A 25,732-nucleotide genomic window follows, 5' to 3' on the forward strand; every position below is an offset into this window, starting at 1 on the left:
GGTAAGTGGATGTCGCTCTGCTGTACAGTAGGTTATAAGTGGGTCACTGTAATGGATGGTGTTAAATTTGAATTCAATGATATAATATCATTGTATAAGAAAAACGATTCTGAGCGAAAACGGTCAGCTTATGATATTACCAAGTATATTTGATGATATTATTGTGAATAAAGTAATTCATATATAACCTATTTACGTGGAGTCTTGTTTTTAATTTTCAATCCTTAGATATAAAAGTTGAACATTTTATACATTTTTAAATACAAAAAAATTATTAAACTTTAAATTTGATACATTTTGTCAAAATTTGAACTTTAAATGCTTATAAAATTGTGCTTATGTATTTTTAATATTTTTTAACTGCCATTAGAATGATATATCAGGAGCCTTATATTAAATTTTCACGCTTTTTTACCCAACAAATAAAATTTTATTGATATTTATAGAAAAAAAAAACTAAAAAAATTAAAAACTGACAATGTCCGTAAACAGCTCAAGAAGGGTAAAAATATTTTCAAAATTTTATCGTGTATAGAAAATGCTAATACAAACATTCAGTAAAATTTTAAAGTATCTACAGTCATACGTTTTTTAATTACAACAAAATAAGAAAATCGTTACATGAGATATCGAGTGAATAACAAATGTTGTAAAAATATGAATTTCAAACGCTCATAAAAATTTAATTTGACCTTCTTGTAGACATTTTTTTTTTGATAAAGGTAGACAAACTTATGGATAATTTTGTATTACATTTTCAAAAAAATGGAAATTGAAAATGTCTGTAAACAGCTCAAAATAAGTCAAAATATTTGGAAAATTGCTAATATAAACATTCAGTCAAAATTTCATGTACCTACCTACTTCACGTCGCGTTTGAAAACTACTGAGAAATTTACTTTTGACCCCCTAAAGTACCAACCAGATTCACTTTCCTATCAGAAAAGTTACTGTTGAAGAAAATCCAAGCACTTTTACTGTCCTAAAAGGTGATGACAGATACAAAAAATAAAAAAAACACACATCATTGTAAAATCAATACATTCATCGCTTCGCTCAGAATCTAAAATGAACATCAGAGTGTTTATAATAAATCTATATAATAAGATATATTATGCGATCACATTTGATTTAGTACAAAAATTAGAGGTGAAAATGGGGAGTTTTATACGTTGGACTCCAGCGGCTGGAGTAAAACAATAAAATACAAATACCAATTTAATAATAAGAAAAAAAATCAAAATTCCCTAAAAACAGTGTAAAGTTACAATAGTAATGTTTGGTATAAACATAGGTTTTTAATTAATAAAAAAAAAACAGGCTTGACTGTCTTGTGCCTTAATGGTCATTTAATTTCCACAAAGTTCTAAAATGTATTATTATGTTTGAACGGTTCGTCGTCGTCCCTTAAATTCCCCTTAGGTTATCACAAACAAATGCAGTTTCGCTTTTGCGGTGAACAGTAATGCGCTTTTAATGCATAACTTTCTCAAGATTATTATTTTAAAATAAATATTAAATTGTGATTCTGAAATATTTCTTGGAGTTTGTTTGTATAATAAACATTATTTCATATTTGTATACGTTTATAACTTTATTAATTGTTAATAATTGTTATTTATTATAGCAACTAGCTACAGTGCTACACGTAAGAAGATCTTCTTTATAAAGAGAAATTCGTAGTAAACTTTTCGTGCGGTGTTTGAGTAATTATAACGAAATATACGAACTGTAAATAATATAAAATGGGGTGGATCGCAGGTAAATTATGATTATTAATTGGTAGTTTTAATTATTATATACTGTTATATGGACTAAGTCGTAACAGGAAAATCGGTGTTTGGTGAAGTAGGGAGTGAGGCCACCAAGAACCAAAGTTATGTTTTTACTAGGGCGTTAAACTAATTAATGGTTCTCCATCACCCATGCAATTTTGATTATGCCAAGAAATTTTCTTATCCTACTAGGTGTTTGTGTTTATATTCTTGACGCTCCTTTGCATGTATTAAGCCAGGTTCACATTACACCGTGTCGTGTAGTGTGAACCCGGCTTTATAATAAATAAATGACATTATCTTACGATGGACGATGATACTTCCTGTTCTTCCTCTATTAGTTTTACTAGAGTTTTCCCATGGTTTTCAATCATTACACTCCGCGAACAGTTCAACAACGCTATATTATATTATTTTTAGATTAAAAAAAAAACCATTTGAATATGTTTATGAACAACTTTAGGTATTATATAATTTGAGCCTTGTACCTTTTGTGCAGTTCTCTAACCCATTGTCCACGAGAACGGCTTCGGTGAAAAGGTTTTTGCAGTCTGATAACTTGACCTTAGCATTTTCTATTCTGTTATTCAATAAGTCCAATAACTTCCGTCTTTCATCTACTTCTAAACTTAGTATATTCATTTGACATTTTTCTCTCTCTTTTCTTTCTTGTTTTAGAATGTCAACACGCGCCTCGGCCAAACATTGCAGTTCGTTTTTTTCCATCTCCAATTCACTTATCTATATTTAATATAAATTATATAATATCTTCTTATATCAAATTTCATGGATTTCATGGGAAATTTCATAGATTTTATAAGAATTTTCTATTATTGTATTGGAGATTTTGTTTTTCTTGAATATATCTTTATTCATTTAATGAGAAGTTTCAATACTTTAATCAGAAATATCGATGCTTTTACGAGATATCCTGTGTTTTTTATGAGAAATGTCGGGAATATTATGGGAAATTTATTGTTTTTGAAGAAATATCAATCCTCAAATGGGAAATTTCATAGATTTAATAAGAATTTTTTTTTAGTATATTAGAGAATATGCTTTTCTAGAATATACTGAGCCTTTGATGGGATATAGTCATGATTTAAAAGATAAAAGTCAAAGGAAAAATGTATGCTTTTCTGTGAAATATTAAGTCTTTAATGGATTTTATGAGAAGCAAAATGAATCTTTCTGAAATGTCATGGATGTGATGAAAAATGTCAGAGATATTATGGACAAATTATGGTTTTTGAGGAAATATCAATCCTCTAATGGGATATATCTCCCTTCTTGTATAAAATGTAATGGATTTAATAGGAAATTATAGATTTAATAACAATTTTCTATTATTATATTGGATGTTTTGCTTTTCTTGAATATATCTTGCATCTAAAGAGAAATATCAAGAGTTTAATTAGATGAATAATGCTTTTATGAGATATCTTGGATTTTTTATGGGATACGTCAAGGATTTTACGGGAATTTATTGTTTTTGAGGAAATATGAATCATCTAATATGAAATGTCATAGATTTATTAAGAGTTGACAAGTATATTTTTAGTTTTTTGATATTTTTTTTTATGAGATACGACAAAGATTTTATGGAAAGTGTACGTTTTTCTAGGATACACGGGGCTTCTCTAATGGTCAATTATATGTAGAATGTTCGAGAAGAGGTGGCCCAAAATAGCTACCGTAAAAATAGGTATTTTATATAAAATATACTGTATTTTGACGGTATTATTTTTATATACCGTTAAAATAGGAAAACTCTGAATGTTACCTATCAACACGCATTAAAACGATAAATATATTAATTAGATATTATTTAGCTTATTTCACATTATGTTTATTGTTTTTCGTCTTATAAAGAGCTTTTAGATTCTGAGAGGAGCGAGGAGTAATCTTACAATGATGTTTATTTTTTTTTATCCTGCAAACAAAATTTCTACCAGATGGAGTGCTTTGATTTCAATATATAGTATCTTAACTATTAAAAAATTGGTTCAAGATGGCACTTTAGAGAGGTCATTTTTCAATTTTCTTAAAAGTTTTTTAACACTGCGGGAAAAACCACCAACATTTATTTTCTAACACTTTCTTACTCACCATTGAAAAGAATAAAATTTTCAAATTACTGAATTCCCTCTAGGTATGTTATATACAATTCATGGTTACTTATTAATACATATTTATAATTCATACATTTTCTTCTGTCCGCTCAGAACCGTTTCTCATCGAATGCAATCTTTGCATTCAAATCGAATACTGTAATAATACATTGTCCTGTCCGAGGACCGAAGGAACGATGTACAATCTTTAACCACCGCGGACCTACTCCACCCCTCTGCCCTTACCCGCTTTTTAAAATTTATTGGTACTCTGGTTAATCATAATGACATACCGTAGTTTTTTTATTTTTATTAATAAGTTAGGGAACGTCACTAATACCGAACTTTTCTCGTTACAAGGTGATTCTGAAAGGCATATTATGTGATTCTCATGTCGATACTGATCTTCCTAAGCCTTATATGAAGACGCATGTCAAATTTCAACTAAATAGGACGGGTCATCCAACATTTTATTTTATTAATATAGATTAATCCGTTAGGCCGTGGCACTAGGAACGAACTTGTCTCATTATATGGAGATCCCGTAAGGAATATTGGGTATTTCTCGTATGATTACTGATTTTCCTAAGACACATATGAATATATATGCCAAATTTTAAATTCGTAGGACGGGTAACACACTTTTCTATAGTTTGTTTTTGTATAAAAAAATAAATATATTGTTTCCGTGGTAACGAAACTCTTCATATCTCATGGTGATCGAGGAAAGCATTCAGGGAAACCTTCTTTAGACCCATTCCGCTGCTGAATATCTATGTTAAATATCATGTAAATCAGCCAGTGTACGAGATCACGCGTTAGTAAGATAACCGCCACTTATTTTTATAATGCAGGTTATGTCTTATCAAATGATTTCGTGTCTCTCGAGACGAACATATTCAAATACAATAGTTTATAAAATAATAACATCTGTTTTGCATTCACTCCTGCTATAGTATTATTTTATCTAAATCTAAAAACTACACTGCAGTTATACTTAATACATAACATTAAAATATACACACATTTTAGTAATTATTATTCTATGATATCATTGTGATTGTCATAATATTATTTTTATTTCTCTGAAATATATTTAAATTGATTGTTATTTTAACGCATTTGTCTGAGTTGACTTGAGTGTAAATATATATTATATATATATATTTTTATTTCAATGCATTTATTATTATAATACTATGCTTGTAAATGAAACGTTATAATAATAACTAATGTTTTATTTCAAACTTGTATACATTCTTTTTTTTCGTAATAAGTAAGGAAATTATCATAACGTAATGTTATGAGACTAAAGAGTATAAAGTTATTTGTATTATTATTGAAGCTATTTGCTAACGAAATGGTAGACTATTAAAAACTTTCCAGTCTACAAATGTGTGTGTCGTTAACAAATAATAACTATGCTACTAGTAAGCCGTTATTTATACTTTTTGCCCACCATTCGAAACTATTGTTTTTATTTTAAACGATGACATTACTTTCATATTTTTTCTTTACATATTATCCTATTTCAAAAATAATACTATACATTTGTCATTTTTTTCAGCTTATGCAGTTTAGTCGTAAATTACCATTAATCTTTCCTAGATTTAAATTTCAGATTTATTTTAATTATATATTACCACTCAAACGACTACAAATTACATCAATATTAATTATATTACATTTAATTATAGGTATAATTATTATACTCAACATTTCCAGTTTAAGAGAACGCCTACACCCACGTTAGGTTGGACAATTTCCGGAAACGTAATTGGATGGGAATTCCCAGAAATGACAGGAAATACTTGGAAATGACCGGGAATATTAAAAAACGTACCTACAGTTATAGATTACTGTTTATTAATCATTATGTTATCTTATCGCGTATGATATGAAAAATGATTCTGAGCGAAGACTGTCTGTCAGACTATATTATGATAATATTATTTTAAATTACAATAAAATAACTGAAATCGTTATTCTCCGTTAAAATATCTAATTTCGTTTAAATTTGAACTTAAAATATGTATTAAAATAAACTGTGTTTAGGAATATAATTTTTAGATTTTTTGGTTAAACTATGAAATACTCATGAGAAACCTTGTTTTAAATGTTCAATCCTTAGCTATACAAATTAAATAATAATTTATAAATGTTAAGCTACAAAATAATTTTCAAATTATCGTGATTTTGATGAATTTTGTCAACATTTTAACATTAACGGCTTATAATTAATGAAAATCTTGTCTACGTATTTTCAATATTTATTAACTATTATTATACTTTTGAGGAACCTTAAACAAGAATTTTAAGCTTTTTGACCCAGCAAAAATTGTTTATCGATATTTATACAAAAAAACACATCATTGTAATATTAATACATTCATCGCTCCGCTCAGTATCTAAAATTTGTTGGAATTTAATAATTTTTTGAATTTTTTCTAACCAATTTAAGCTGCATATAATGTATATGGTCATGTTGTATTTTATACAGAATATCTTATACTGTATACGTAATATTTGAGTAAAACTATTTTGTTTAATTTTTCCATAAAAATAAAATAAAAAAGACAATAATATATAAGTATTAGGTACCATATTGATTATTTATAGTAGTACCTACCCTACTACCTACCTATAATATAATATAATAATTTATAATCAATGGTATGATACGTTGGTATAATATTATTATTCATGTAGGTACTTGCAGAAACAGGCCAAAACTAATCCAATACAGTGGCGTAACTAATTTGCCTATCTAATACGCCGTGTTATCATAGTCTACTACTATTAATTATTATAATATTATGTTTATGCAAACTACTATGAATCATCAAGTTTTTAATGTTATATAAAGTTTAAATATTATAACGATACATTAATCTAGTTCTACTCATTATGATAGTCTCACGATGATCAACATGTTGGTTTAAGTATTAGGTGTAATGTTACCATTCAGTAATCAGTTAAGCCATAAAATAATAAAATATGCTCATGGGTTGAATAAACATGTATAGAATAAAACCAGAGAACAGGAATAGTGCACTATGTTACTGAAATATTGTAATACACGTACCTACTGCATTTTGAAAGAAATTATATAATTATATGTAATTATTGCATTTAATAAAACGAATCTGAGTTAGGCTTTAGGCACTATAACCATATAACTTTGTTTATTAGTTATGTATTCTGAAGTATGTTTAATATTATATCATGAGATTAAACTGAAATAAGGAAAAAAGTAAATGTCAGTGCATAAACTTCACATAATCTAAAATGTCTATATGAAACCCAAAATTACAAAAAGACATTGATAATTTTACCACCAAAAACAAAATACTGAATTACGTATTTGGGGTTAACTTCAAAATTTCATATTTTCATAATCATTTAGTTTTGGAATTACGAATAAATAACGATACTGAAATTGTTTCTACTGTTTTCCCATCATTTTTCGGTAGTTATAACCACTCGTCGAAATGAATGACCAAAAGTCGAAAAACGAAATACATGTACGATGTACCGATTGTATTATGTATTCTGGTCAAAAATTTGTTCACAAGAAAAAATAAATAATAAACATACCTAATTATTCATTGTAAAACAAATATTTCCCTTAGTCCATTGAACCATTCAGAATCCAAACATACAAATACAATATACAGAATTAGTTATACTTTCCAGATTTAAGCATTCGAAATAATTTCAAAATTTTAAACGGTAGGTAACATTTTAGGAAACTATATACATATATTTTGGATTTCCTTGAAAAAAAATCCAGTCCAAACATTATTCATAATATTATGATAGTTTTATTAAACTATTTATCTTAGCATATTGTGTAGGTACCCTTAACATAATATATTATAGGTACTTAATACATAATACATTTTTAATCTATATCTAATATCTATTGCACTAACCTAACACTAATATTATTTTCTTACTTTTTTTGTCATCTCATCGAAAAGAATGTTTGGTATTTGTAACTTCACACTTTGTACTGAATTAAATTCATACACCACAAGATTACTAATGTAATTACCAATAAAAACTTTATTAAATTCAGCAATCATCTTGTTTGTAAGTTTCTCGATGTTTTCATCCAAGTCTCTAAAAGTTATAGGAATAGTTATGATAAATATATTTAGCTGAGTGTATATTTTTTCCATACCTACATTGTTATCACAAAATTTAACGCTGCTATGTAATATTTTTTGGAAATAGAATATAAAAGTGCAATATACTAGAAAGTTACACATGTTCAAGATTTTTGTGTAAGGTAACCAACTCAAAATAAATTTCTTTAATACATGATTTAACTTTAGTGGTCCACAAAATTGATTGTGGTCTCAGATTAGAAGCTTGGAAAAGTGGACAAAGTACCAAAAACATGAAATGCTTATCAATAATTGTTAAAATATTGATATAATAAAGTTGTTTATACAATGGTTAATACCTAATGGTTATATAATATGTACAACAACGTTTATTTTTAACAATGAAATTTCACTCTATCGATAATGTTGAAATAAAAATCAACTTGGATATCTAATATCAATCGCGTTCGTAGGTGGAAATCATATACTGCAGAGATACCGAGAAACTATCTTGTCTTCAACAAGTACCTATAATGGTGTAGATAAAATTTCAAATTCACAAATAAATGTGTTACAAGACACTACTTGAGCTTTAACGCTAACCGAAAAGGAGTATTGGCAGAAACAAAAATATCACGGTTATAAAACCAAATACTCGTTTAGTTTGTGAACAACAATGGTAATAAAGATGTAAACAATATAACACCCTTGAACATTATACTATAGGGTTTTTAATGTGCGATGTATTTACTGTCAATACCGAAGACGATTGTATTATTTCTGTAAGAAAATAAAACGGACGGTAAAAGCTCGCATTGTAGGTACCTACGTATAACATAATATATAGCTTGGTATTACCGTTCGAACATAATGTCATACGTTTTATACTACTCGTCTGGGGACCGACAAATCCTTTCCTTTTATCATCGGACTGATTCCGTTTCACTCGCAGATGATGTAATTCCGCACGCAAATACAACGACGAGAGTTTTATAACAGTTTCTGACAATAGTCTATGATTTATTCAGGCGATTACCCCACTTTATTATATAACGTTATGTTTACGTTTCGTAAAAATTCACTGTCACTTTGTTTTGACCAGTCATAATTCTCGCAAAAAACTAACGTCGCGCAGCTGTTCTTGTCCGTATAGTTTTTGGCGCAGTCTTGTTGCAAAACAAATTTGGATGCACTATTCAACAATATAATAATATATTTTATACAAATGGCTCGAGCGCCCATTACGCACCTAACGTACGAATTATGTCGGTCGTTGTCCGACCGGACCGGATGATTAATAATACGCCCAGCGGAATACGTATAATATTATATACGACGAAGAGAAATGATAAAAATGAAAAATAACAAACTCGCGCAGTTTCTGAAATTAAATTTTTTGTTTAATGCAATGGTATGGGTAGTAGCTACCTGAAAATTACAGAATTTTTCGTCGGTTCCGTGCATGATGGTTTTGTGTATGCAAACGTCGTACGGTGTTTTAAATCCGTTTACCGTGGTGCGAATAGTGGTCCGACGGGGTAGGTATATGTTATGTTAATAAAAGATTATAATTTGATTTTTAAAAATAGTTTTTTTAACGCATATAATTTATACCAAAACATTGTTTGGGCTTACATTCATACGGCTTCTCTCAGTGCATTACAAATAAATACAGGTATATAACAGTAGGTAATACATAATACTTAAAGTACCTTTGTGATACAATTTCAAAATAATTTGATTTATTTTACTTGATTACAATAGTATCATATAATTATATTATGCATTTATACGTTTAAATTGAATACTAGGTAAATGCATTTTAATTTAACTGTATTAAAGTTAGAAATTATTGGAAAATAGTCGACTAACTATATAACTAACTATAATAGTCAACTGGTAACTAATTATAATTATGGACACGAAACGTGTTTATATACGTGTAATTGGGATATATAATTTGTATTCGAATACACAATTTTGTATCACTTAAAATTATGTATCGATGCAATTATGCACATTATAAGTTTCTGATAATATACTGCCAAATATTTTAGGAATACCTAACGTCATTAGCATTGAACCCAAATAATACCGATAATGGATGCAGAGTGGAAAACTGATATTAATATAGTGAATAATATACAGAGTTCATTAACACCAATTATGAATAAATAGGTCTATATAGACTAATATATTAGTAGAACTTTATGGTAATCCATGGATGAATGCGATTTCGATTTAAACGTTAACTCAAACAATCAGATCTCTGACATTTATGATGCATTTTTAAATTTGTATTTGCAGTAATTATAATTTATAGCTAAGTATAATATTGCTAATAGTAATATTTTCAAATATTTCATCTTTTCCATTACACGATTCTTCTTTTAAATTTAAGTGGATAAAAGTTAGGCCAATTATGAAAAGGAAAATGCACGCATTTTTGTCACAACCTTTCAAAAGTTTTCCATCAACATTTTTTCATTTCAATACCTATATCACTGGTTCATATCGAACAATCTGTATCTGCCCCATTACTTACGACGTTGCCCCCAAACATTTTTCACCAGAAGTTCTTAATTGTTTAAATTCGTTCACATTAAAAAGTATCCTTACTTTGATTTATAACTGTTGAAGTTACTCAACAACTGCCGAAAAAAGCAATCATCATCTTTTTAACTTTTTATTAAATGTAGTGCTTTGCTTATCTTACTTCCATGCTCTGCAGTGGAAATTTCCAATTAATATTTTAATACCGTAACCAAATAAACATTTTAACCTCCCACCTAAATAAATAATTCTGAAATAAAATTCCAATATATATACCTACCAAAATAAGATACCTCGGACTTACAATCGACAGAGTAATTAGTATTTACACGGGCGCTACCCACATTCATTGATAAATATCGAACCAGCACTTAAAACTTTTTTGCTCATAATATTAAATAAAAATTAAAAATACATTTTCATGTAGAGGTTATATAGTTATATGTTGTATACGTATATATTAATATGTTTTTAGACACATCTGGACTTATAGTATTGCATTCTGGGGACCAGCAAAAATATATCGTCAATATCGGACACAAAAATATTTCAAACTCTTTAACCCGCGTCACGTCTTACAGTCTTAAATTTATCTGATAGTTCCTCCTTATGTTTTAAATGAAACACTCTATAATTGTATTTTCTCGCCCTTAACTTTTACTAAACGAAGTAATAAAATTACAATAAAAAATATTCAGAAATCTAGTCATGCAAATCCACTGAGTATGAACTAAATACAGTAACTTCCTGAAAAAAAAATTGATGTTGAGACCTCTTAAAATATAATATGCAATTTATGTACCTATATAATGGCCAATTAATAATTATGTAAACTAACTTTAGTAATTGCGCCAATAGATAATTTCTATACCCACTCATCTACTAATCCTCGTAAATAAATTTTTCGCATTTACTTACTGTTAAAGTAAGGTTGTATATTTCCAAAATATTTAAAAATTCAATTCAATCTCCGAAGAAAAAAAAAACCTTATAACTCTAATAGGTATTGTGATTGTAAGATGTTCCATGTTAATATTTAAATGTAATGTTGTAGTGATTATTGAAATTGGTACCCTGCCGTCTTTGTTCGTATAATATAGTATAATATAATATAGTACTTTATTGGTCAACAAACAACAATGCAAAGCTTTAAATATTTAAGAGTCTGTCCAATTATCGGAAGTAAGCTAGAAAGGTACTACCAGACGGTCAGATAATATACTTTATACGTAATAATAATATTAATGGCAGACACATTTTGCACTAAAATATATACAAATTTGAAAAATGTACCATAACTAGTCGCCTTTCAAACAATACACTTACAGGCGCAATCCATGTACGCAACTCATAAAAATTATATTGCGGAAAACAAGTATGGGAAAATACACGTATTTTAATATACGAGTATGATTTTCCTGCACATTTGATACGTTATTTATAAGTTTGAAAAAAAAAACAATAATACCAACCCGCAAGTGTGGATCCAAGGGGTCTTAAATCCCTTAGCCTTCCCCCCTCCCTTTGGAAATGTTGTTTATTATGTACTTGTTTATAATAATGTAATATAAGTCTTGAATTCCATTCAAAATAAAAATATAAATAAAAATTGTTACTATTTTTATCGAATGTCATTTATAACATTATGTATAATCTGTTATGTACTAAAAAATACAATTATAACTGTACCTATCTTTACTGAAACAATTTAGCTTGCCCCTCCCATTTCAGATTTCTAGTCCCACGCTTGTCTATTGCACGATTTACAACAGTAAATTATCTTCTTAATTTGTCGTGTATAAATAGAAATATTTTTTTTTTTCAATAGCATCGAGCCGTAATAATGTAAGAAATCGTTTTTATTTTATGAATTCGTAAGACTTCCGTCGATCTGTATTCATTAATTATTAATTAAAATATACTTTTGTAGGTTACTACGAAAATTTAAGTTAACTACTATGTATATTACAATAATTATTATAATACAATTACTTTATCGAAGATAATAGTTCTCTTTTGTACGCTTCTTGTTCGTTAGCACGAGTTCTGCAAGTTTCTTTTGATTTCTCTAAAGCCGTTAATGTAATTTTTAGTTCTTTCAAGATTATTTCACCGGAAGATTTTTTTTTGTTTAATTCTTGTTTTGATTGTTCGATTTTACCGATGTCTGTTTACAGAGAAAAAGTTATTGTACACCAAAGAAATTCCAGTGGAAATTGTTATAATGAGCATCACTTTTTGTTTCATCTAATAAATAATAATAGTATATAATACTTCTACAAACTATTGACAATAAATTGAAGTAATTCTTTATAAAACTGTTTCAAAGTTTATATGAGCAATTATAGATATAATTTAACATTGATTATCTTTTAAATATGCCAATAATATAAATGTAAAGACTTATAAGTTATAAGTTATAATAGGTAGGTAAACAATAAACGGACCTAATATTTTGTTGGTGGACAAATACAAATCTAATACTGAGTGAATAAGAGTGAAACTTTATTTAATAATTGATTTATATTTCAAATAATTCGATTTCTGTTGATTATGTATATACCTGCTTTATTATTTAATTATGGATTTCGTTTGTGTGTTGCTTACTAAGTAATTGTCTTATCCTTAGATGATAATAATTTATAGTTTGTAATATTATAACAAGTCGAAGTTCTAAATGTCGTATAACACGACTCTGATGAATAATTTTATAATTATCGGTCTAAAAAAAAGAACAGACATTTTTTGTTTTTTTTAAATAATTACATTTTTACCCAGAAAATATTTTTGTTTCATTTCTTCATCATTCAAGTCTGTCTGTATTATTTTGATTGTTCTATACGACTATACTTGAACAAAATAAAACACTACAAATACTTATGTGTTAGGTATACCTACTAAAAGAACGTGCGTACAATGCGTACAATACGTCGACACTATATGTATAATTTAAGTACGTATATCTAATATATTATTTTTTTTTTAATTGTCTGTCAATATTGAACACCAATATGTTTACGGAATGCAAAGAAAATCAACTCGAATTTATAAGAAAACGTATTATTTTATTTGTTTGAAATATTTAGTAAACAAATTAAATGCGTAGACACGTATGTGAAAAGGATTACACGTGTAATCCTTTTCAATCTTTATTTCCGTCGTTCAATGTTAAGAAAACGCTTTTCAACCAAAACGTAACGATACATACACGGAAAATTACACACTAATTGATACACTGTCGTCATTCACAAAGATGTTTGAATTAAATATCGATAACGGTTTATAAGAATAATAATATTTTATTAAAATGACATAGCATATAGCGAGTTTATTACGAAAAAACAAATAATTAAATTTTTTGTTTTCTCGTTATTGTTATACCATCCATAAGCGCTTTTCAAGGCGTATCGTGATACCTATAACTTATAGTCATGTAATATATTTTACACTGCACTTATTTTGCTCGTGGTGCACTTTTTTGAGTAAATGCACACGAAAATAATAAAATATACGGTTCAATAAACGTTATTAATAGTTATTGATTTATTATGACGTACAGTAATCGAGTTTAGTTCTGTAGATAAATACCTAACCTGATTGATATTAAACTTCTTCTACCTATTGATATATGCGATCCGTACATTTTGTAATACAATTTATAATAATTACATTTAAGTGTTTAAGACTTTAAGAGGGCGCCACACACACATGTGATTTTCTCCGTATTACAAAAATAGCAAATTTGTGTTCAGCAGTTTCAATTTTGTACAGTTAGCTTAATATCAGAGTGATTTGACCTATAATAAATTATCAAACTTAATGGTAAGAACATATTATTATTATCATCTGTGTTTTCCCGTAGGTTTTTTACGATATGTTAATTTTTAATTATGAGAGTTTTATAATAACCTACTCACAATTATAACTTGCTTGAAAACAAATATATCGTAACAAACCCATGAACATCTCTACAATCTTCGTGTTCTTACCTTTAATTTTGATAATAGTGTCAATTAACTCTATAATTATTAAATCTTACCGTACAAAACTGAAACATCTGAACACAAATTCGATACCTATGTTATACGTTTGTAAGACGGATCAACCCGTCATGCGGGTGTGGAGTCCTTACTCTACATAACGTAACTTACACTATATGTCCTGTCTCTATAGAAAATCCTATTATAGACTTAAATGTGTTATTTATATTTAAGCTTAATATCTTGGAACTTTTTGTAGAAGTTTTTTCTCGTCTCCTGATTTATTCAAATTGCATATACGGCGCATTAATAATACGTGTCACGTATACCTTTAGTTAGTGAGTGAAAAAAAGTTTTCAAGTTAGTTTTAATTTTAATTTTTAACTTAGTTTGTATCATACGGTATGAATGTATTATTTTGAGTTAAAATAGATTAAATACATTCATCGTAACTATTTACAGAAAAATTATATTTTAATATTGCCAAACTATTTGCTCACACTAACCTAACTATTCACTAGTTTATACAGGTATTAAATAAAATATTGTATAGACTATAAAGAACTGGAAGCACAGTAAGTCGTTTTAGTTCGAAAAAAAATATAATAGCATTTTGATAGTTTAAATTTTAAGTGAAGCGCATAACAGCATAGTTTTAGAAAAGAAGCCACTTTGGTTCAATTTATTTTTCCGTGCTGTAAGCGTGTATAATTTATTTATTTTCAATACAAATTTTTACGTCACTTCCTATTGAACATACAAACGTTATAGTTACGAATTATTTTATCGATTGAAGTCTACCCTACTCTTCCGATTTTCGAATTACGACCGATCATAAATCATTGCTTTGATAGTTTTTATGCTTTTGACATTTCATAAAGTTTTATTTTACTATTATGATTTAAATTTTTCAAGTACGAATATATAACAATTTATAATTTTTAGTTAGTTGAAATTACTTACCACTATTCAAACCGTGTAATTTGATGTTTTTTTGTTGTATTAACACATCTAATAATTCGTTCATTTCAATGCACTAAAAATGATAGCTTTAATTATTATGTATACTGTGTGGTTATTATAACTAGGTCTAAGAATATTAAAATATAATTATGATCAAAGCTTTGCATAATATTATAGTTAGGAAACTTTTGTAAGTACCTGAGTAGTTTTGTCAACTATAATGCCTAAATGTAAATTTTAAAAATAAAGCACAATAATATAGGCCCCTGGGGGTTTATGTGTGTATTTTGGTGTGAGCATTGTACACGAACCTTTTATTTTTCCTTATATCTAACCACTATCCCGATATAATGCGAGAAGGGTAATATCTCAGGGGTGTAAGGCTACCAAGCAGATATTATACAATAATATGTATGTAGGTATATATTATATATAAAAAAATAATAATAAACAAGGACGTAAACTTTTCGACATTTCAATCAAATTAATTATTTTAGAACTATTATTATTACAGTGAAGTGTCGAATCCCATTAAACTTATTACTATAATATAATACCATTGTCACGTGATATTAGATGATAATTGATAATACTAAACAATATTTTTTTTTCTTTGTTTATTCTAGCAAGGCAATCGTTTTTAAACTCGTGTTATAATATTAACGTTTATCATTTCGTGAGACACAAATTTGGAATTCCTAAAAAGTCATTTGCAGATTGTATAAAACGCGTAGGTATCATTAAAAAAACATTAGGACAAGAATAAAAACAACCTAACGATAAAATGACCAATATACGAGTTGTTATTATTATGTAAAGTGTAGACCTGTGTCGTGAAAAAAATCAGGAAGTATTGATATTTTATCTTTGTACCGTACAAGTGGTGTAGCTTTGAGTACATTTTTGGGGGATGGGGGTAAATAAATATTTTTTATCTATTGGGTCTTAAATAGGGTGGGGAGGAGATGACTCCCTTCTACACCTCAAAAAATGTATCAATAATACATATTTTATAATATGTGTAGATACTGTTTTTGAAGTTTTGTAGATTATTAAAATTAGTGAAAATATATCAAGGTTAGTATAACCACTATAAGCTATACAATATTATGATATAAAATATATTATAACATACTATAACCTATACAATATAAATGTTTTAAAGACTAATTATTAGTAATTACACAAAACCCGTGCAGAAAAAATATTCAGGTAAAATACTTTTAAAAAATGCGTGGTAAATTGTAAAATACTGTAATATGAATTAGAGCATGAAACCAGGGCTCTTTAAACCCGAATCATTTATTCTGATTTCGGGTTTCTAGTGCTAAGTGTATTCAGGCGTTCAAACACCGGAATAAAAAATTTAAACAAACGTTTGGGTTAGGTTCATAAAGGTTATTATTCAGGCTAATATAAAGGAATGCGGGTGTTCACGAAAATTTACATTTTAAAATTTTTTAGGTAGGTACAATGTTTTTTTTAAATAATAGAACATTCCCTATAAAACAGCCTTGGGCATTTCAATCGTGAAATTATAGACTCTTATTTTTTGTAGCCTGTTGTTACCAAGTTCATAGGAAAACTAGTAAAAATAAAAAGAGTTAATTGAGAATTTTTTTATTAATTTATTTTTACAAGCAATATTCAATTTGTATTATTTGTTATCTTTTTTAGTGTAATGTGTTGAAAGGTTTGAATTGTACTACTGTTCGATTTTTTTGTATTAGGTACCCCATATCCGTATATGTTTATATTGGTTTTGGTACAGCGTGTTGAAAATAGGTAAGATTTTATAAGATTTTATTTTATTTTATTATCTTTGAGGTGTGTTTATTACCATAATAATTTAAAATAATTTTTTTTTCGATACATAAGTTTTTTGTACAGTCCGCTAATTATTCTATTTAATATTTTTGGTCCAGTCGATACTTTTGACATGCCTGCCTTAGAATATTACTTAATTTCATAAACTATTACTGATAGACCATATTAATATATATTATAGTGCTGAAACTGAATTAATGGATGAAACGAAGAATAATGCATTAAATAATATGTTAAAGTGTGTCGATAATGAGAAATAATTGCTATCAATAATTTTGTTATTATTAAATAACTGATGGAATACAAAATTGAACTGACTACAAGAAATACATTACAAAATTACAAACTATCACACAAAATTAGTAAAATAAAAATATATTGACAGCAATTGAGCAACACTTCACCACTCCCCCCTGTAGCACAAACAGATTATTCTTATATGCAACTAGGCATGACATACATCATATTTTTGTATTGACCGAAAACCATAGCTGCGTGTAATTTATGAACTATAGTCATCTGGTGTCCCAACAACACGTATTTTGAACAATAATATTATATAGGTATAGGTGCCATGCACTACTCTGAAGAATATTTCGAAATTAATTAAACATCGGGACACTCGAGAGACGAGAGTATAATATAATTATGGTTGTAATAATGCGGTACCTACCTTAGCGAAAAAGCAAATGCTTCGTACTCACGTGGTGTTCCAAATAATTGTAAACACGCAAAAATTATTGCGTCTAATTAATTTGCTGTTAAATAATACTATAGTGTATAAGTATGCCGTGTACCGTAGAAAAATATCATTTAATTATTGCGAATACGGTCGAGTGATGTAGGCATAATATTATTATGTCCCTCGAGCTAACTTTGCGGGTAGGTATACAATATATTATATCAATATGTATGGTTGACATATTATATACAATATATTTGCCACGGAAATACGCATCGATCTACAGTAACTTTTTTAAGAAAGCATTTTACTGTATACAATTATAATATATTAATATAACAAATAATGTAACCTACAAACCTAAGGAGTAAACAGTTTACTAAAATTTTTTATCTTGTATATATTACTTACTCAGTTACTCAATACTTATGGAATACTATAAATACTATAAATTATAATACAAATCATACCTGGTTAGTGATTTCGGATAAACTATCTGATGTTTCATTTGATTCGGTTTGAAAATCATTCCATTCTGACAATATTGAATTCCTATAGAATTAAAACACTTCTCAAAAATAATAATTTTAATATTTCTAATGCATATCAATACAATTAAACGGTCAGGTACTATTTTTAAATATGGTTTTGGATTTGATGGGGATTTCTTTAAAATAGTAAATGTTCGTGAGTTGTATTATAAAACTTCCTTTAAAGTTATATTCTATAATCACCGTTTTTCTTTGGTTGTAGAAAGTTCTGATTTACAGTCTTCAATTTTTAAATTCAAATTGTTGCCAATGCACTGGCAGAGTTCTTCGTAATCCGATACTTTGATGTACACTTTTGAACAAGTTTCGTATACTATTTGTATACAATCACATTTCATTTGAAGGTTCATCGCGTTACTAAAACATTTTGTTGCTTAATTAAATTACTCAAATTTCGATGCTAAAGCTATTTTATACATTTTTTTATTATCATGTTAAAAATATATCTTGTATTACGTCAAAATAGGACGTTATATCAGATAGGGACGTCAATTCTCCAGACGTTCCTTATTTCTATTTTCCAATTATTTTTATAACGCCTCGGTCTACAGTCGTAAATTGTTCGTGTTTAGACTGATCATAACCCAGAATGCTAAAGGGTTTCGGGTACATGCTTCGGATGGTCGGGTGAAAAACATTTATATATTACGTCTGTGTTGAAAAGTAAGTGTCTTTGTGTATCACTCAGATATATTAGGTATAATATAATATTATGTTATATGGTTAGAGACAAGTCCGATTCGTTATAGAATACAATTCAAATCAGCCAAACCGCTGAGCTCTAGTACAGGTATAATGAGTGTTCCGAACGGATTATCTAATGGTAAATTATTTTTGGTTAATTAATAAATATTTAATACATAGTACTATATTCAATATTGTATATGTTATGTACGCACGATCCAACATAATAATATGAACGATATAGGTTAAAGGAATAATTATTATATGGGGCGGATTAATGTCACGCCCTGAAAGATGTTAAAGCAATTATAGTGATTAGTGTGCAAATGTGCGCCATTAGAATTACTTATTACGACCAGCTGCCGTCTATAAGTATGTTTTCTAAAAACAGGAAAGCTCAGATTATAAGGGGTGATTAGGGTTTTTCGGACGAATATTGTGTGAACATTGGACCACTTTATGACTCCGTCTTTTTTTTATATAGTTATACTACAATCTCCTTTGTTTTTTCGAACCGATTGACTTTCGATAATAATTATACTTAATCATTTTCAGTTATAGGGAGTAGCCGGATGGCTAATTTTCACTACACTAAACCTGTATGGGAACCGAGTTCTAGGATTAATATAAATACATTCTCCTTAGTTATATTTTACAGGTCCAAGACCTTACGACCTGCGTTCAAACTAACACAATACATAGGTACAATATATACAACGATTTAAATAAGGTCTAAAATAATATTATAATACAATAGTGCACTCTGCTGCCTGCAGCGAGTAACCCTGGTCTCATACGAGTTGAACAATTAAATGTTTATGAAATTGACTACGATAGTTCATTACACTAATGTGGTAAATAATCGACTACATTTTATATTTTAAAAATGGAGAAATTACCTTATGTATAGTTTCTATTCCACGATCCAGACATGACTACTACCTATACTGTATAATATGAAAATAATAATAATATATACCTACGTCCTACGCTATTACTCAACGTTACCTACTGTTCTCTGTTAACCGGCTATATGATAGTAAATTCACCGAGTATGACACGATGACTGACTGTTCGGTAATCTGGAAACCGTTAAAATAACAATCAATTATATCTATTTGTCACGCAAAACGTCGGCCGACTTTTTTTTTTATGTCCGTCAGAAAACGGAGTCGTCTGGTTATCGCCCGCTGAGCCTTTGAATTATTATGATGCTGCATCGCCATCGATCATCGCGCGTGTGATACGAATGTCACGGATGATCTACTTTTTTTCCCGTCCGCAAGGGACGCCGAAAAGGAGTGAAAATGGCGACATCATACACTGCTCGTATGGCCGTGTCAGGTATCGTTCTGGTGTCTATATATACGTCATATTATATAGGGTACATATCTATACCCAATCGGTGGACAAAATTCAGAGGAGAAAAAATGTTGGCGAACAAATTTGATTGGCTGGCCGTGGCTTTTATTTCAACAGTCGATCATAAATTATGACAGATGCACGTCTTAGCCACTATAATATTGGAAGCGTGCGCAGACTTCGCGGTTTCGGGTGCAGGGCGGGATCGATCAAGCCAGTCATTTCTTATTGTTTTTAAATAATTGCTGTTCACCCGGAATACTGTTATTAACTCTACTCCGCGAGTCTTTCAGCCAAGTATAGTATATTAAATTTTATACATTGTACATTAACCGAATTTATTTAATATTACTTTATACAAAGTTATATTTAGGTGCCTATATATTATTAAGTACCTTAGCTGATATATATTAAAACAAATAGATTATAATATACCTAGTAATAATATTTAAACACCCTAAATAGGTACCATATTATATATTAGATGTACTACGATAATATTTAATTTTAGATAAGACGAATAAATAGATTTATTTTTATTCTTCTGCTAAGCATTTGCATATTTTATAGACATTATCAAGAAATATAAAAGAGGAAGCTATTCTTGTAATGTGAAAAAGTAAATTGTAAATGGTTTGACTTCCTTTTTTTTCGTTCTATTTTTGGACTTTCCAAGTTTTGTTTGGTAAATTTGAAATTGTATATTTCTGATTTCATACAAGATAAGTACCTGGTATCGGTATATTACATGGAAGAAATATTTTATTTATGAAATTTCACTCATCAAGCAGTACACATTTTTTTTTTCATAATTATCAATAAATAAATCGCATTTTATGATGTTTTCAATCGACTTTTTAGATACTTTATATTCGTTAACAACCTTATCGATTGAAATTTTCAATTATCAGATGGTACCTATTTAGTAGGATATCAGGTTATTATCAACACATATTTTGCGAACTAAAGACCAAACTACCAACAAAAATACTCGATATTTTATGGCTAGCTAAGTTTAAGTATTTTAAATAGGTTTTTTTAATTTTTTATTCTTGCAATATATGTGATAATAATATTATATATATTCATATTATAAGTGTGTGTGTGTGGGTTGCATCAAGTATTCATTAAAGTTTATTTAGAAAATAGTAAGTTGTTATGTAATAGTATATATTAATAGATTACGAAGATTACGTTAAGGAAATTTGATTTTTATTAATACAAATTACTTGCAATTACTTTCGTTACAGGTGTTTGAAATATTATGTACTGTGTAATTTGAAACGTTACGAAAAAATTGAAAAATGCGAAGATACAATATTGAAATATATTTCAAAGAAATGTACTAGTAGTTCCATGTCACTACCACTTCCAAATGTTGGTAATTGTGAAATTTTTTTAAAAGTGACCTGTATAATGTTAATGGATCAACATATATTTGTTTCATAAATATAAAACAAGTAAGAAAACAGACACCTGAAAAACGTAAATAATATTTTCCTTCACGGACAACTACCACAACAATGCATAAAACTGATTATGAAATACCGACGACGTTATAATATGTATTAACTTTGCTACCTGCTGTTCACAGCCTCATTACCTATCACCATAACTCAACTCAGTTTTTGTTAGAATTAATACAGAGTTAAATAATATTAAAACATTTTTATTTTCAGTTTTTACCTCATTGTTTGAGAATACATTGCAAACGTTTCCCGATTTTCTTCTTCTACTGACAATATTCTGTATTTTAGTTCGTTAATGATGTCTGCATAATACTGTTGTTGCCTTTTCAATTGTTCTACCATATTTTTTATACTATTTTCATGACATGAACCACTCTAAATACAAACATACCATAGCATTAAGTCACGCAATAGTTACTTTTTTATGTAAATAAACTAAAATAATTTTATTCACAAACAATAATCATCAAATTTCAAATAATTATTTGAAGATGATCAACACATTTACGTTTGTTATAGAACTACTACCGTTGAACAACAAATATGTATTATTTGAGTTACGAATTGTATAATTTCGTCGGCTTACCATTTGAAACAAAATATAATATAATTATTTAACTAAACGAGAACTAAAATCAGGGCCGGCTCAAGGGGGTGGTGAGGTGTGCCCCGGCACCAGTCCCCGCGCTTTCAAAATATTCAAATTGTATATAATCCAGACGTATTAGGTGTGACGCATTACTGATAAAGTAATAAACATCAAAGTACGGTTGGTTTGAAAACTAATAACGTGTGATAGTAATAAGTAATAACCAATTCCAGGTATTCCAGTAAGTGTTACAAATTCATGAAATCGGCGAGACTTATTCACTAAAAGATTTTATATAAACCATTATCAAGGGGCCCTAGTATTAACCGAACTATGTGTCAATAGCCATTTTATGTATTTTGTTAAGTGTTTTGCAAGAGAACCCTTAAATATAAAAAACTATTTCGCACCAGACCCTCCAAATCATTGAGCCGTCACTGACTAAAATAACATAATTTTTAACACGGCGTATTGTATAGGTAAAATGTATACATAAAAGACGATATTATTCAGAATCATGGGATATTTTACTGTTGGTAATAATAATTATTATTAATAGTATTTTTAGTCAAAAAAGCGTCGCTTCTAAAAAGGGGCACAAAAAAAAATGTATTTTATTTTACGGATATGTTGCCATTTAGGCAGGTAAAAACACATAAACAAAAAATCCGTTTTTCCCATACATAAAACGTTCATATGAATAAAAGGAAAAGAAGCATAAACACCGATACCAAACTATGTGCGTGCTAAAAATTCACTATATTGGAGCGTGTTGATTTTACAATACTAAAACGAGTTTTCTGATCGAATTTCGACCACTGGACGATACCTACTAGTAATACATAATATTTAAGAAAAAATATATAATAAGATCGTGCATGGTATCGATTGCAATTTTGTACTCAATATTTCATCAAATCCATATTTTATTAGAAAAAACAAAAATACTATTTACAAAAGTACCTAAAACTAGGAGAGAAGTGTCATAAGTCATATCATAACGCACCTGCTGGTATACTTAAATACATTTCATGTGATAAAAGGTTTCTAACCCGTTTATTATTATAAAATAAATAAATAAATAAATAATCTTGTTCAGATGCAATAATAAGAAACCAAAATCGATAGCAGTATAGGGTGGTATAAAATTACTCTAGAAATCAAATTACGGCGTGCTAATGAAGATTTTACGCTAAAGGCTGTCTAGCATATTTATACTTTTGATTTAGATGACCCACTAAAATTATTTTGACCAATCCCTTTCAGTAGGATTTTCTACCCTAAAAACTTTCGGAAGAGTAATGGGTTCTCGTCTCTGACAAAATCTAAACGATTTTCCCCTGTTCTTTATTTTCAACTATTCGTTAATTCAACTCTAACAACCTTTATCCTAGGCATATGAACTACTTGGGATGCCCATTTGGGTAGTTCATGTCATCATGTGTCATGTTAAATCACTTAATTAATATTTGATAATACATAAATATTGAATACTTAGTTAAATACATGCTGTATCTTCATTAAATTTACGATTGGACAATAATGATATCTTAAAATTCAGTGTATACATCTTCCGTGCGTGGGTATAAGGGATTAAGTCAAAAAACAAATTTTGAGTACGGTTATCCAAAGATTTGAAAATTCGTCGTCAATAGAGACTTTTACATAATTATGGTTTTTAATGATTTATGGTTTTAGAATATATTGGAATTTGGAATATACAATTTAATTAATATAGACCGTCAAAAATATTTTCGTACGCACATGTCAATAAATCGCGAAATTTAAAATATTCTTGTTTGCATAACTATAAAAACTACTAAAAGCGGTAGTAAATTAAACATGCTTCCTAAATTTAAATTGTAATTTTGAAAAAATGGTTAAATTTATGAGCTTCTAGACTATGTTCTTTAGGAATCACTTTTTTGATTTAAAACCAGATGTGTCCAAAATAAATACAAATCTAAAACAATTATTTCAAGGGATTTTTGAAAAAAAAATCTAAAATTTTAATGTCTTTTAAAATTGAAAATTGAAAATCGACTTCCTAAAAGCCTAGATATTTTGTGAAAGAGTTGATACATGTACCATCGCTTAAAATGTATCAACAATACATGTGCTGCGATCCCCTTGATAGTTAGGTATATTATACGCACAATGAATACAAAGGTTCTTCAAATAAAAATACCAAGAAATTATTCTAATTTCACTTATATTAAAGTATGATATGATCTACATTTATTGAAGTACTTATTATAATAATACCATTGGTACCTAAATAGTAAATAGACATTTTTAAGTAAGAACGTATATGCAATGAACAGACTTAAATATGACTTTTATTTAAATAAAATTAATCCATTACAATGTTTAGCTTATAACAAACTCAATAAATTAGGACTTGAACATTTATAATTTTTTTTACTAAAATATACTACTACAAATAATGAATATCAATAATCAAACGTCAATTTATTTTTTGAATGACTTAATTATTTGTATGATATTTGTGAGACAGTTGTTTTTTGTTTTTCAAATTTAACCACAATAATTAGATTTTGTTTTTTTATGGAATTTGTAATTTTGATTTCGATTAAGTCAAAACAATGCTAGTTTAATACTATCTTCTATTTATTTTTTTTCTAATATATCTCGAAAATCTTGTTTATAATTTTTCGTCACGAATGTCAGGTGAATACGTATACTTATACCAACGCTACATACAATTAATAACATAGTTAACTAAGCTCCACTCGGAATTGTTTTCCGAATGTGATCATTTATCATTGCTTTAAGATTTAATGACACCCGTCCAAGTAGACCAAGCCTACCTTACATAAGTCTGACAGCTTTTTTTTAATTACATATATTATAACGTATAAATGTAATCACTACAATAATATATTATGTCAACGGTACAAATATACGAACCTAGTGTAATACCGAAAACCAAACACATAATTAATTAAATCAACAGAGTGTGTATACACTAACATATATTATATCAGCTTTACTTCAGATGATCAGATGGGTCGAATAAGTCAACCATCTTGCGAGAAAATATTATTATTTAA

At 28.3% G+C, this 25,732-nt stretch overlaps 1 protein-coding gene across 1 annotated transcript; it reads right to left on the bottom strand.

Annotated features, from left to right (window-relative positions):
• Nucleotides 1-2,071: 2,071 nt before the first annotated feature.
• Nucleotides 2,072-18,904, bottom strand: LOC132946690 (uncharacterized). Its single transcript, XM_061016743.1, has 5 exons — nt 18,772-18,904; nt 12,544-12,718; nt 7,846-8,011; nt 2,264-2,516; nt 2,072-2,175 (listed from the first exon to the last, which is right to left on the bottom strand). Exons 1-5 carry the CDS (start codon nt 18,902-18,904, stop codon nt 2,072-2,074), a joined length of 831 nt encoding a protein of 276 aa, XP_060872726.1.
• Nucleotides 18,905-25,732: the final 6,828 nt, after the last annotated feature.

The sequence above is a fragment of the Metopolophium dirhodum genome, chromosome 6 (genome assembly GCF_019925205.1).
Source record: "Metopolophium dirhodum isolate CAU chromosome 6, ASM1992520v1, whole genome shotgun sequence".
Taxonomy (NCBI): Eukaryota; Metazoa; Arthropoda; class Insecta; order Hemiptera; family Aphididae; genus Metopolophium; species Metopolophium dirhodum.

Coding starts and splice junctions, on each gene's coding strand:
- LOC132946690 (XM_061016743.1), bottom strand. CDS start 18,904: ATGAACCTTCAAATGAAATGTGATTGTATACAAATAGTATACGAAACT. Junction 12,719..18,771: donor GAATTTAAAAATTGAAGACT/GTAAATCAGAAC, acceptor CTCTGTAAACAG/ACATCGGTAAAATCGAACAA. Junction 8,012..12,543: donor GAACTATTATCTTCGATAAA/GTAATTGTATTA, acceptor TATAACTTTTAG/AGACTTGGATGAAAACATCG.